Raw genomic sequence first — 14,490 nt, 5'->3', positions numbered from 1 at the left:
TTGATATGTATTATATTTATTTTTAACGTTTTGAAAATAATATTTAAAATTTTTGAAAACTAAACAAGCACAGGCCTATACATTCATCTCTGCAAGAAGGTTTTAGTTAGGTCTCCTATATTCACGTCCCCATGATGCAATGTGATACAGAAACGTATGGTAGGGACATCCAGCCAGTGTACCACTTAATCGTTCAGGTGTTTGTGTCCTGCTGGAAGCAGCTGCTCAGCTAACCAACACCTGTACAGGTGATAGGTGACCTTTGAGCCAGTTAATAAGTGAAGATATATCCGGTGTATTAAATAACAACGTCTGTGTGTTGCTGTTCAATGAAAAGCGGGCGTATCGTCGAAATATTGTTGGGAATCACGTGGGCCCAAACCACCTGGCATTCAATCTGTTCGCCGTTCTCTCCCAGCAATGTAACGTCAACACGGATATATGCTATATGTCATTGTATAGCCTATTTAAAACTGGAAGTTTAGAAATATACCACTGATACACATACGGCACACACGTATATACATGTATACCACTATTAGTCATCGGGCGTTGACATGGAGCTATTGGGACGTTCAAAACCGATAGGGCGAGGGGTTGTATTCAGGGGGTGGGACTTGCCCATGAAGATACCCACACCTTGAATTTTAACAAGGGGTATTCTTTCCGGTGAAAGGATAAAAGTGCTTGTGGTTATCCGCGGCAATACACTCAGTCAGTATCGCTGTTATATAATACGTCTGGTCAAGGTATGTAAACACACCTATATTCGTTATAAACTGCCGTTTCATGTTAAGATTAAACTATATTTATGGGCAGAGAATATTCTTGTTTTTCAGAATTCATTTTTTGAGACGTTCATATTGCACTGGTTAAGTGTTGGCAAAGTGTTGCTAGCTAACTAGTTCATAGAAAGCCTTCTTCACACAGGTGATACACAAGGTTGCTGTATGTTACATTTGCCATATAACAGACGTTTAGCAGTATAAGGATAGAAGTTTAATAGTACAAGAGGGATGTCTGGCAATTTAAGTTTGGATTTTGCCTTGCAAGGTATGGCATTTTAGGGGTACCAGACTGGAAGCAAAGGGACAATGCTCGAAATATAGTTCTATCTCTTCGCAATATCATGTTATCGCTCTGGTCCATCGTTTCATTGCTGCGCGCAATCGTGTCACTGCTTCATACTATCGTGCCATCGCTCTATGGGCATGGGTTTCCATGCTAATAAACTTAGTGTTTAGCAAAGAATATACAAGCTGATAGAACCAGTTTAAATCAGCTTTGTGGAATATCCCGTCATTTGTTGTTACTAGTATTTGGATTTTTTCTAGGCCTCCGAACACAAAAAACGTTCGATGTCAGTGATCACAACACAACGTTTATGCACAAACCTCCAAAGAACTAAGAAAGTAAGAAATTAGGGGGGAATCACGCAAAGGAAAGCAGAGAACAGCTTTCAAAGACACACGGAACGTTCTAAGCCAATCAATGAAATCAGTGTTTATATCATGCTAGTTGTAAGTTGTCGATAATCGAGATATGTATCTCAGTTGCGCTTTGATTACAACTATTCATATATCCAACGAACAGGGTGATTTAATTCAACACTACGCTTCTAGCAGAGGGTTAAGACGGACTTAGACACAATTATGAAGCAGACTGCCAGAGATGAAAGTTCAGGAGAGAATTATATTCATTGTAAAACTTAAAGTGAGGGCGTTTCATGGAATAAGTTTGGCACATAAGTTTTTGCAGTAATAACTGGTGACGTTGATTGGAATTGTCACATTACACATGGCGGGATATATATACGATATATGCATCGGTATACCGATATCCAAGTAAGGGTAATTTATTATATCAAAATTAAAACTATACCTCCTGTTATAAAGTTAACAGGATAGAAAACCGTTTTATTCTTTGTATAAAAACAAATCAGATAAATTGCCCCATGTGGAGGGTTTGTAGTTCCGTTTAAATCCTGTAAATGTAGATATCTTTGAGAGAGAACCCCTACAATTTAGTGACTGAGACAGATCGAGCCTGGTGGGGATTATTCCTTAATAATTTCTGCATACCACCAAATAAAATGCATAGGTCAGCCAGAAGGAGGCATTATTTATACCCATCGGAATACCTATACGTTGTTGATATTGTTTCTCCTAATTTCAAACAAAATGTTATTAATGAGAAAATTCAAGCAATTCAATGAACAACGAAACTTAGATGTAGTAACACTGTTAAGTATTTCAACAATTGGTGTTTTCATGCGACTGGCGTTAAAGTGCATGCGTCCCTGCCTACTCATAGGTTGCTGTTTGGACCTAAGTTAAATACCCCAGAATCACAATAATGAAATAAGCTTCATAATTATATTTATTTTAGTGTCGTGATACCCTTAGTATTAGATGTTAAGATACTTTTTAATTGACGTCATGGTACCTGTAGTACCAGAGGCGAGAATATAATTTCTGTCAGAGAGATCACCCTAAGTTAGTTTTTCGAGGTAATAATAATCATAATAACCACGTCGTGATGTTTTTAATGTCACAGTATCCTCAGTGTCAAAGGTCATGAGACCCTTAGTGTCAGAAGTCATGGTGCCTTGTCAGAGGTCATGGCACCCTTAGTGTCAGAAGTCATGGTGCCTCGTCAGAAGTCATGGTACCCTTAGTGTCAGAAGTCATGGTGCCTCGTCAGAAGTCATGGTGCCTCGTCAGAGGTCATGGTACCCTTGGTGTCAGAAGTCATGGTGCCTCGTCAGAAGTCATGGTGCCCTCAGTGTCAAAGTGTCAAAGTGTCAAAGATGCCCTTAGTGTTCCGAGCCCCAGGAGTCGTGGTGCCCTCAGTGTCAAAGGTCATGATGCCCTGAGTGTCAGAGGTCATGGTGCCTCTTCAGAGGTCTTGGTGCCCTTAGTGTCAGAGTTAGTTGTGATGCCCTTTGTGCCAGAGGTCATGATGCCCAAGTGCGGAGGTCTATGACCCAGTTGCCGCTCACCAATGCGATCACTGTCAGTTCGCCCAGATCACCCTCCTCTCCGGCCGCACATGGGAAGGTTTGGCAGCAACCTGCGGATGGTTTTCTCCCAAACTCTGCCCGGTTTCCTCCAAATATAATGCTGACCGCCGTCGTATAAGTGAAATATTCTTGAGCAAAGTAATCAAATCAAAAAATGAGTATAATTGTTTTAGGTGTCCGTTAGAATGGTTATGTGCATCGGTCCTTCCATTGTTTAGAATTTCTAATACAAGAGAATTCTCTAATCCATCATCCCAGCTGACACCTGTTGATTGGATTTAAGTGGTAGTTGGTTTTATACATAATATGAAAAACATCTCGATGTCAAAGTATATTTCAAAGCCGCATAAAAAGGACGTGGACTACGTCAACTGTGACAGCTGAAGTTCAAAGGTATACGAGTATTTGCTAAGATACGCTTTCCGTTTTATCTTCGAAATATGGCATAAGGGTTCCTTTCATTATATTTGATGTACATACGGCTCGTTGAATAATATTAGGGCGTTTTCACCTATAAAAGCTCCTGGTACACATTTAGTACAATAACAAGGACATGTGCAGCTATATAGACTAACGCATGGCTGCGTTCGAAAGAACATTGTCTCCTTGGAGGACAGATGAGTTATCGTGCCTGATGCAAAAGGTGTAAACTGTATTTTATCGTTGATGTATCATGTATAAAAAATGTGACCGTTTTCTGAAATAAAACTAGTGAATGGTCCACATTTTTTTAAAAGGTATCGGTCCCTCCTTCCATCACTCTCGTGTAAGGTTGGTGTAGCACACAGCTCTTCTGAATTACATGCATAAGGTGGGATCGGCTTCACAGTTTTATTTTGTAAGTTACTGAAGTTTCTACTCTTAACACAAACCTGTACTTATGTATGTCTCATTCTCTAGGCTCTAAGTTTTACAGTCAACAAAAACCTAGTCTTAACAAGATGCAGATTACATATACATGCGAGTTTACTGCAGTCTTAGTAACCCAATCGTACCTGCTGTGATGTATTCACCTGGTTTATTTGCATCATACTACTACGATATTGAGCCAATACGGTGTGAACATTTGAATTGCTTATAGTATTGCATGCTATATTACATCTGGGCAAGTCTGTGTAACAGGAATAAACTGCGTACCTCTTGACGATGATGGACTTTGTTGTCCACTTCCCTTCTTTATCTGATGATTTTGCACAGTCCTGGTAGAGCATGTGCCGATCTTTAGGCTCGTGAGCTAAAACAGGTGTGCTATGTGCAGCTTTCAGTGAACAACTCGAACTCATTTCTGTACTATCTGTACATAGACGCCAGTGCCCATGTCACTCTTGTGCAAAGGTATCGGTAAGTTAAGGATGTTTCTATGCTTCGTACATAGACATTATGTCACATTCTCAAAGCTTCCTTTTATAGCCACTGGAAACATAGCCGTAGCAAGTCAGATTTTTATATTATCTGTATAAAAATCTTGGGCCTTCCTCTTGACCATTTTAAAATGTCATGTGACCAGAAACTATTGCTACTGTTAAGCTGAAAATTGGTCAGCTGTTATACCGATTACTCCTTTTCACTTTCGAACATTTCACGACCGATAGTTTTCGCATAAAATGCGTTTAAAACTTGTTATGTTCTATAGCATGTAACATCACAGTTAACAGTTGCTACATGTGGGTATAGTAGTTGGCTATAGCGCTACGCCCGCTTGTACAAAGTTGTACAATATATCCCCTTCCACGCTAAAGTGCACATCAGCGCTGTTTCACAGGAATCTTATCAACATACCTGACGCTATGGTTAAAGCACCGGAAATATGCAGTTTAACGTTCTGATTTGAAATATTTTAATATATTCCGTTCTTTTTTCAAACAGTTGTATGTGAATCTATTATTATATTATTTTCTAAACAAACAGTTTGGAAAGTCTGTTGTCTGTTTTAAATTTTGCTATATGTCAGTAATCGGTTTTATAGGGAGAAGAACGAGAACTGAACTAAATTTTTCAGACCGTAAAACAGTTTAAGAGTTAGAAATCTTAAAATACACACCCACACCGCTGTTCTACAATCGACAGCTCTAAATGTTGGGTAGGGGTGAAACTGATTTGTACTGAAACAGAAGCAATTCTGCTTGTAAAAACTACCCGGTAGTCGTGACACTGCATGTAGGTCTAGTTATTATTGTTATTTTTCCGTTTTTGTTTTCAGTTTGCCACCCTGTCGCATAAGGTGAAAACCAGTCGGGCAAATCAGACGAAAGTAAGCTACTGGCGACATGGTGGGACAAGCAAGGCTTTGGGTTGTTTTAATTATTTGGATGGTATCTGGCATGGTAAGCAGTCATGAAGACGTCTGCCACATTCCAAATGGATGTTCTCCCTTGGTAAGTCGGACCCGGGTATCTCGAGTCACTATACAAAGATGTGCAACAATTATCTGTGCTAAGAAAAGGTATACATGAGCATTTTACCTCACGATACATGCCTCACACTTGCTCATCTTTCATATTTCGTGGCCGAGGGGGTGAGTACGCCAGCACGGTGCAATGGTCCAGGAGCGTCTTACCAATGAGGTCGCTGTGAGTTCATGCTGGCTTCCGGGGTCTACCAGCAAGCTGCGGATGGTCGTGGGTTTCCCACGGGCTCTGCTCGGTTTCCTCCCACGATTATGCTGACCACCGTCGTTTAAGTGAAATATTTCTGCATGCGGCGTAAAACACCAATTAAATAACTAAATAAATAAATATTACCTTGTCAGATTGAACGCGGGCTATGCTTGGCTAAATATGTGAGTGTGGACGCATATATTACTAAATAACATTATACCCGTTTGTACACTGAGGTAGTTTTGATTTTTAATGCTCCTCCGCATAACTGCACGCCTGTGATATTCACAAAGGACATTCCATTGAGCGATATAAAAGTCATTATTGGCTTTTATACTTTGTGAACAAAGTGGTTTTTAACACGCATGTCATATGTATGCTCTACTTTGAAGCACTAGCGACTCCATTCTTAGCCCCCCCCTGTACTGAGTATACAGGTGTAGCTTACGTCAAACCTCGAATATCGACGTGGGCGTCTAATTAGAGTAAAAGAGTGTTAAGGTAAATGTTGAGGAAGGTCTCCGAAAAAGTACTTCATGTAATGAGCGGCCAGGTTTTGTATACATGTAAAGCAAAATACCACCAGGGGGAATGTTTTATAGTTGATGCCCTATGTGCATACTGATAACCGTGACTTTGTAAAATTCACGAATTAACCTCTCATATATTGATATATCAATGTTAAGGTAAAAACTAAGGGTGGTATGTCAAATGTACTTCATGTATTGAGCTCAGGTTTTGTATACATGTGAAGCGCAGTACAACGAGGAGGATGTTTCATTGCAGATGCCCTATGTGCATACTGATTACCGGAATTAACTTTTTATGTATTGATATATCAATGTTAAGGTAAAAGTTAAGGGTGATATGTCAGATGTATGCTTCGTGTAATGAGCTCTGTTGTATACCATCCTTATTTGTAATCACAGTGGCGGAAGTTTTATATTTCTGCGATGATTAGTGTACGTCATACGCTTCAAATCTCGGCCTTACCGGAGGGAATATTTTGTTATTCACCTGCTGCCACTGTTCGTGAGGACTAGGTAACAATACGACATTTACACAGCATGGTATTCGTTCTTGTATAAGGCTGTTTGCATACTTTATTGAAAATAGTACAATAGAGTTTGTAAAGTGAGTCCCTATTGGAACATCTGTATATATTGCCTTTAAGGCTTTGTAAATGTATTATCTAATGAAATTGGAATATTGTAGAGTTTGTCATGTACATCATTTTAATCATTATTTTAACGAACTGCATAAACAGCGCGCTGGTTTATTCACTCGTTTATACAAGACGCATATTCCAACACCATAATTCTGTGGGCATGGGGTATTTTCAGGCTGGACTTAATAAAGATGCTGTGCGCTTTAACTTCACCTCTCTGACGTCCATGGCATCTTGGGAAACCTCATCACTACAGATTGCGGATCACTGGCATCAATTTTCTAAAATGGACTGCGCAGGTAGTGAGGCAACTTACGGATATTTCGCACAAACGTAGCCTTGTCAGAACCTCATGCAGACTAAACTCGCTGTTCTGTCGATTGCAGAGGTTTGTTTAAGAGAGATAATTTGTACTAACAAAACAATTTTTTGTATCTTACTTTCTCTCCAAGATCAGAAGAATATATCTAGCCAATATACATTTCAAAGTTAGAAATACGTTTGAAAGCAGTCATAATAGAAATTATACAAAGAGAAATGTCAAGAAGGGGCTTTTCTTCCTGATAATGTCTTTGCCTTCAACATGTGCTTGTGTCTTGACATTGGTAGCTATGTAACAATTGGATATCACATTGATCAGTATGTGAACAGAATTTACAATGTTTTATGTGTGTGTATTTCTCTTTATTTAGTAAAATATTTTCCCTATCTCTTGACCTTTACTTTTTTTAAACAGCAATGCTAAGCCTGGAGATGTTTGTTGTGACGGAATTTGTAAACACCAGTATTTCCTTATGCAGCTCATTGACCGGGTCAGGCATTGCTTGCTACGAGAGCGGGCAATCCAGTCACCGTCCGTCTGTTATGGGGGAAATCTCAAAGTTTGGAAGTTGTGATGTGGGATGGAGCTCTCCACAAACTTGGAATAACTATACCGCTATAATACTTAGTTTGCCCTTTTTGACGTATCCTAAAGCAGACAGTACTACGTACGAGTGCCACTGGGATCCCGCTGCAACCAGGATCAACATACTGAATTTTACGCTGGCAAAAATTGGTAGGTATAAATTAAGACTCGTCTGAAAACGCTCTTCACTCTTTTGCTGGATGCTAATACCTTGACCTCGGCTGTAATCAGAAACTAGATTGACAGAGGCATTACTTATGGATAACAATTCCTGGATTTATTGTGTTGGTGACGTTTCGATGTAGGTTCTGACATCGTTATCAAACCATATGAACATACAGAGATACAAGACAACATATATACAGTAAGAGAGTGAGTGGTGTACTGCATTAATTGTGATTGTCAACAGCAATACATTGGAGAAACCTGTAGACCACTCAATATCAGAATTGCAGAGCACAAGGCCTCAGTAGAAAAATTAGATGGAAAATCAGCCCTCAGTGACCACATCAGAGCCCATCCAGAAACCAACTCCAATGGAACACAGTTCATACCCTACAAAAAAATCAGTCAGACTATAAAAAGAAGGAAACTGCTGGAAGCCATCATGATCCGACGACACAATCCTCAGCTTAACCGAGACAGCGGGTACCAACTACCGAGCGCCTACAATGGCCTCATCAGATTAAACAGTGACCGCCTTAAACCCTGAAGCCATTATTAACCCTGAAGTTACTATCTATGTTACATTGTTGCCTGTTTTTGACACCACTCACTCTCTTACTGTATATATGTTGTCTTGTATCTCTGTATGTTCATATGGTTTGATAACGATGTAAGAACCTACATCGAAACGTCACCAACACAATAAATCCAGGAATTGTTATCCATAAGTAATGCCTCTGTCAATCTATACCATCCCAATTCCTAAATGCCTCTGAAAGAAGAAATCAGAAACTAGTTGGATTAAATATAAAAAAAAAACAATGTTGTGTGTATTACTCGGCATTCATTGAGGCCTACAGGCATGCTTTACTTCGAATCCAAACTGCAATGGTGATTTCTTTGACAAGTGATTGAATATCGGGAGTAAAATTTATGGGCTATCACATACTGCATGAAGCGTAGGCCAACAATGCTGTTCATACGTGCATTAAATCTTCCCTAGCATAAATCAACGTCAAACGTGTGGTCTCTGTTATGAACTAACCTGTTGTGAGACTCGGCAAACCAATAGAATCCATAGCAATGACGTATCTACATGAAAAATAAACACATTGTTTTAGCCTATACCATAGCAGTTGGTGAGTTATCGTGATGGCAGCCGCAGTACGGGTAGACGCTAAAAAGGCTTTATTGGCTTATTTGTGTTACTGCCATGGACTGTTTTTGGTTAAACCAACCCAAGAACAGGTTAGATAGTTTTCAGATCATATGGTTGACATCGATTTTCGCCAGCGAAGATTTCATGCTTGCGTGTACCGCGGTAAATGTTCCTTACCCTCAACCCGACACATCTGGGTGGTTTCTCTCTGTAACTCTGGAATTGCTCGACAAGAGTTAATCCATTCCGCAACTGTGCTGTGTCCAGTAAACTATTTGGCTCCTGAAGTCGAAGATTGCTTTTAGCCGTATCCGACAGATCCTTGACAAATGAGGAGCATGGCAGATTGGAATCTAGCTCTCGTGGTTTCGCCTGGCGAAGACTTGCTTCCTCCACCCATAATTATTACCGCCGATATGTACGTGAAAAATTCTTGAACTAGATGTTAACCACCAATGACATACTGAACTGAGTGTTAAAAATCTATAACATGGACTTCCTAATGAAAATACCAACTATGCTATTGATCTAATTAATGAATTAATTGATCTAATTAATGAATTCATTTATTCATTTATTTATCTATCTATATTTTTTGTTCAAGTTATTGGGTGCATTTCGGCGAATTCTTTAAATGCATTCACAACTATACTGTTACGGTATCACCATGTGGTATTATGGGATACCGGTAGAGCGATGGATGGACAGATGACAGATGGCGCACCTCTTTAGCTTGGCCTTGAATTCAAACATCAGTTATGATTGACATTTGTAAAAGTCAGTCTTTTATTGTTCACCTTTTGTTACAGGTTGTCCTCTGAGCTACTGGGGAGCAAACTGTTCCATAAAATGCCCATCATGTGAAAATTGTCACACATTTACAGGGGCGTGTTTGCCTGAGCCTGGTGAGTTTACCATTGCTTTTACCTGACAGTGTGTATCCGCTGGGCGACTAGTGACGATGCATCTTTATTAGCATCGAATGGATCAAACCACCTTAGATGTAAAAGAAACTTTCTTCATAAGTAAATACAACCCACGTCTCAATGGTAGTCATCGGCCCTAATATCCTATCTCATAATATGATGATGAACCACGTGCTTGTATAATTTATGTTGATTAATTTTGTCAAACAAGTTCATTTTTATTACTCATTGTATACATTACTCGTTGTATATGTACAAATGTTATGTCACAGATTATCCGCAGGGTCATCAGTTCCATGCTAATAGAGATGCATCGTCTCTAGTTGCCCTGCGGAAAAAACACTGTCAGGTACTGTTTAATCTATTGTTCGCTACTCAACAGCTTTATACATATACAACCTTTCTCCCAGCAACAATTTATCCGTGTATTATGCCATGTAACTAAACCACTGCCTGTTTTGACATGTACTTAACATGTTCCTGAAATACTGATAACACATATCCTGTATAAAGACCTCTGTGGACATTCATATTCATATTCCTTGAAAATAACACGAAGTTTGAAAGTGCAGTTGGAATATAACAGAATGTAGAAAGTTGAGAAGGCGTTTTATTATTTTTTTTCCTATGTAAATTTTCCTCACCAGGATATCTTTCTCTATTTTTCAAAGATATATATATATATATATATATATATATATATATATATATATATATATATATATATATATATATATATATATATATATATATATATACGAGAAAAACATTTTGGACACGGCGTTAAAAAACAATCAAATACATGTAGATCAATAATTATTTTATTGAGTCTTACGCCGAATACTGTTTTGTTTAAGCGGTGAGTGCTAAACAATTCAAGATGTCATAAACTTGTAATAAAGGTTTGTATATATACATGACATGTCATGTACACGTAACATCAAAACAAATGCGGTTTGTCAGCAACCTGCCCGGTTTCCACCCACCATAATGCTGGCCGCCGTCGTATAAGTGAAATATTCTTGAGTATGGCGTAAAACACCAATCAAATAAATCAAAACAAATGCAGCATCATATAACCAATAAAATGCTGTGTTAAGACCCTTTTGAAAATCATAACGCTGTTCTTTCAAAACTTACTCTGGATGTTTCCTGACCCGCTGAAGGGTTGGCAAACACTCTAAGGACAAAACGTACAGGTATACTCACTGTCGATCCGCTTCACTGACCTAATGATTAGAGACATGGGATCACACCCGGGTCTGATCATACCAAAGATTTTGAAAATAGTACTTATTGATGCTTTGCTTGGCGCTCAGCACTGAGAGGTTTCAGCAACGAAACAGGACTGGTTGGCCCGGAGCCAGTATACCATGACTGGGTGTAATGACGTGTCTGGTGTCCTGGGCATGATACTTCAGTGGTGGCAGCACCTTGGCGGCATGGACTCACCCTGTCACAAGAGGACACGGTGTAAGTTCAAACAAATAAGGACTCCTCGTCGTCATATGACTGAAAACAAAGACACAAGGTAAAATCCCAAGCATATATACACACATACATACTCATTGTTGAAACCAGTACTTTCTATATTTCAGTTACCCCATCATCAACCTATATACCACGAAATGACGCGACCCTGCCCCCTTTAACCACTACGCCAAATACGACATCACCTGTAGAGATCACTACTGAGTCCGACCCATCAACTAATTCAACAATCACAGAACCTGGCAATTCAACGGCAAGTCACCAGAGCTGGTGGTTCACGAGTTCACTGATGGTGGTCCTAGTTTTCTCGGCCTTGTGAAATCCGTCTGCGTGATTGACGGTATTTTCGCTATTCTTGAACTAGTGAAATACGCCATCAACTTCACTTATGATTCTCATGTGTAAGGAAATACATCCCCATGGCATGCACGATGTCAACTTCACTGATAGTTTTTCCTGTGATCTTTGTCCAAGTGAAATACATCCCCGCGGCATGCATGGTGGTAACTTCACTGATGGCTTCCCTTCGTGTTCTTGGACAAGTGAAAGACATCTACATGGTTCGGTGTCAAATTCACTCTTGGTTTTTCCTTGATGTTTTTGGACCAGTAAAATGCGTGCCCATGGCTCGGTCTCAACTTCATTGACGTTTTTTTCTAGTAAATTACAATCATCATCAGGAAAAAAATGGAATAGATATAATTTCCTACAATGATGAGTCCTGACCAGCGAAGTGAGATATTGGCTCCAGTGAGACTCAAACTCATGACTACCAGCTGAGCTATCAGCCAAATTGGAACGGCTCTCTTAACGGAGTTCAAATAAAGGAAGTGAATAATATTTCACAAAAAGCAAATAACATTTACAGTACAATGTACTAAGAGACGACTCTTTGTTCGAAAGCAAATCGCAATGATCATCAAAGAATGCATGGTTTTAATTTCCTACACTGATGAAGTCCCGTGAAGTATAATGGCTCTAGGGAGACTCGAACTCACGACTTGGGGTGTCTAGCGCCCCATGCACCTGTCCACTGAATGAGCTATCCACATGGGAACGGCTCCCTTGTTGGAGCCCATTTTTACGGAGTGAATGGCTTTTCACGAACTCTCACAACATTTACAAAACAATTTGTATGTGTAACAACTCAGTGTTTTAAAGGAAATTATTAAAGGAAACTGACCGCATCGAAAATTTTGCACACATCTTTTCACGTTCTTGGACAAGTGACATACGTTCTCCATGTCACAGTGCCAACTTCACTGATGGATTTTCTTGATACTCTTGGACAGCTGTAGTCTGTCCCAGTGACACAATGATTTCACTTTCTTTGTGATCTTGGCCAAGTGAAATCCATCACCGCGACACACCCTATTGCCAGCGAACGTTGGAGAACGGCCAGCCGCCTAACTGAAGAAAGTGAACATTGTTTTCAGTGAAAAATCTTTCCGTTTAAAAAAAGAACATGTGTGGAAAATTTTCTATGCGGTCATGGCTGTACATTTTTTGTTTTTTGCCCCATCTAACTCGTGGAATAATTGGATTGAAACCAATGAGATGTACACCATCTAAAGGGTCATTGGCAAATTCATTGGGATTCTTAACATTGTTTGTTAATAATGTACAGAAAGAAAGTATAATCCTCTAAGGTGAAAAAACAAGAGGTGATTTTAATTTTGGGAAGAGCGGCCGAGTCCACCATGACGATGGAGTGACGTGATTTGAATGGCCGCAGGCGAAGTCCTGGTGCCGCCCGAGTTACATTTGTGGTATTACGATGTCATGGTCTTTATTATTCCTGCATACTGAGGTGATGTGAATTCAGAATTATTTTAAGATCATAGGTGACTTTGAGAACAGCGCAGGCGACAGGACCGAGTTCTAGGTCAGTGAAAGTAACAAATGAGAGGGGTTCATATGGAAATCTGAGCTTGGAACATGACCATCTGATCTCAGGTCTAACCCTGACCCCATGGCTTAAGCAGAATTAAGCAAAAGATTCAGCGATTTATTTACTAGTCTAGTTATAGTTGATTGTCTTAGTCACGAATACTTGCCATGGGATATGAAACCAGCCTGAGTATAAGTAGCATATAACTCAACGTTTTGTTTTGAATATTTCTAAACAGTCTAATAAATTGTAATTGATTTTACTGCAATTCCTTTTTACCTACTGTTGTTTATTCCGTGGTGCTAGGAGGTGTGTAAGTCGCTACTGTTTAGAAGCATTTACATGAACAGTTTGAATAAAACCCTAACTGATGTAAATTTACAAGGCGTCGGATTTTCACCGGTTATTGCTGCGCTGGTTTTATCCTGTCTGTTGTATTTGTTTTGTTATGTATTCCTGTATAAAGCAGCATTTTACTGCACTCCATTTACCTATTTTGCCGTCAGCCACGGTGCTAGTGGGTGTATCAGTACCAGTTGCAACTTTTTCAGCATTTACAAGCAAGGTTAGAAAAAATAGCGAAGGTAATCTGACAAGAGGCCGGATTTTATCGGTTACGTCTGATCATTTGCCAACTTTCACATTGTCGTCACTGTTGTGGTTTTCCTCTCTATGCTGTTATTATTTTATATTTTAAATCCAGAGAGAAGAAATTTTTCCATGTGTACATTCAATGATAGACCTGTGTAGAGTTGTTTTGAAGATTTTCACCTCGAGACAAACTGATGTTGTCTATCGCACTATTAAACTTATCCCGTGATTCAGAGGTGATTTTTTGCTTGTTTTTTTTTTTTTGCTGGACTGATTGTTGTGAGCGATTTACAAGTGACGTAGCGAAGATGAATCCCGCCTATTTATCACATCACGCTGATACATGAGATTCAGGTTCAATCCCGTAGGTTATTGGCTCTGGTGGGACTGTTTTACACACGTCGGAAAGTTTGTCAGCAAGTTACCAAAGGTCGGCGATTTACCGTTTCTACTACGGCTACCTCCACCCATACAACCGACCATCATGGAATATACAAACAAACAAAAATAGATAAATAAATACATACAAGGGATGTATGATCCTGTTCCCGGGATTTTTTCACTTTTATGAGG

At 39.5% G+C, this 14,490-nt stretch overlaps 1 protein-coding gene across 3 annotated transcripts; it reads left to right on the top strand.

The window, feature by feature from the left end:
* The first annotated feature begins 522 nt into the window (after positions 1-522).
* Positions 523-14,138, top strand: LOC135475370 (uncharacterized). 3 transcript variants are annotated; one of them, XM_064755237.1, is made up of 8 exons: positions 523-749; positions 3,760-3,860; positions 5,223-5,397; positions 6,963-7,086; positions 7,524-7,844; positions 9,828-9,923; positions 10,217-10,293; positions 11,543-14,138. In XM_064755237.1, the coding sequence occupies exons 3-8, from the start codon at positions 5,290-5,292 to the stop codon at positions 11,594-11,596; spliced, it is 780 nt and encodes a 259-aa protein (XP_064611307.1). In that variant the 5' UTR covers positions 523-749; positions 3,760-3,860; positions 5,223-5,289; the 3' UTR covers positions 11,597-14,138. The 3 variants fall into 3 exon arrangements, with proteins under 3 accessions (XP_064611307.1, XP_064611305.1, XP_064611306.1); XM_064755235.1 differs by lacking the exon at positions 10,217-10,293; XM_064755236.1 differs by lacking the exons at positions 3,760-3,860; positions 10,217-10,293.
* Positions 14,139-14,490: the final 352 nt, after the last annotated feature.

This window comes from Liolophura sinensis, chromosome 9 (genome assembly GCF_032854445.1).
Source record: "Liolophura sinensis isolate JHLJ2023 chromosome 9, CUHK_Ljap_v2, whole genome shotgun sequence".
Taxonomy (NCBI): Eukaryota; Metazoa; Mollusca; class Polyplacophora; order Chitonida; family Chitonidae; genus Liolophura; species Liolophura sinensis.
This window is presented reverse-complemented; position numbering and strand designations above follow the sequence as displayed.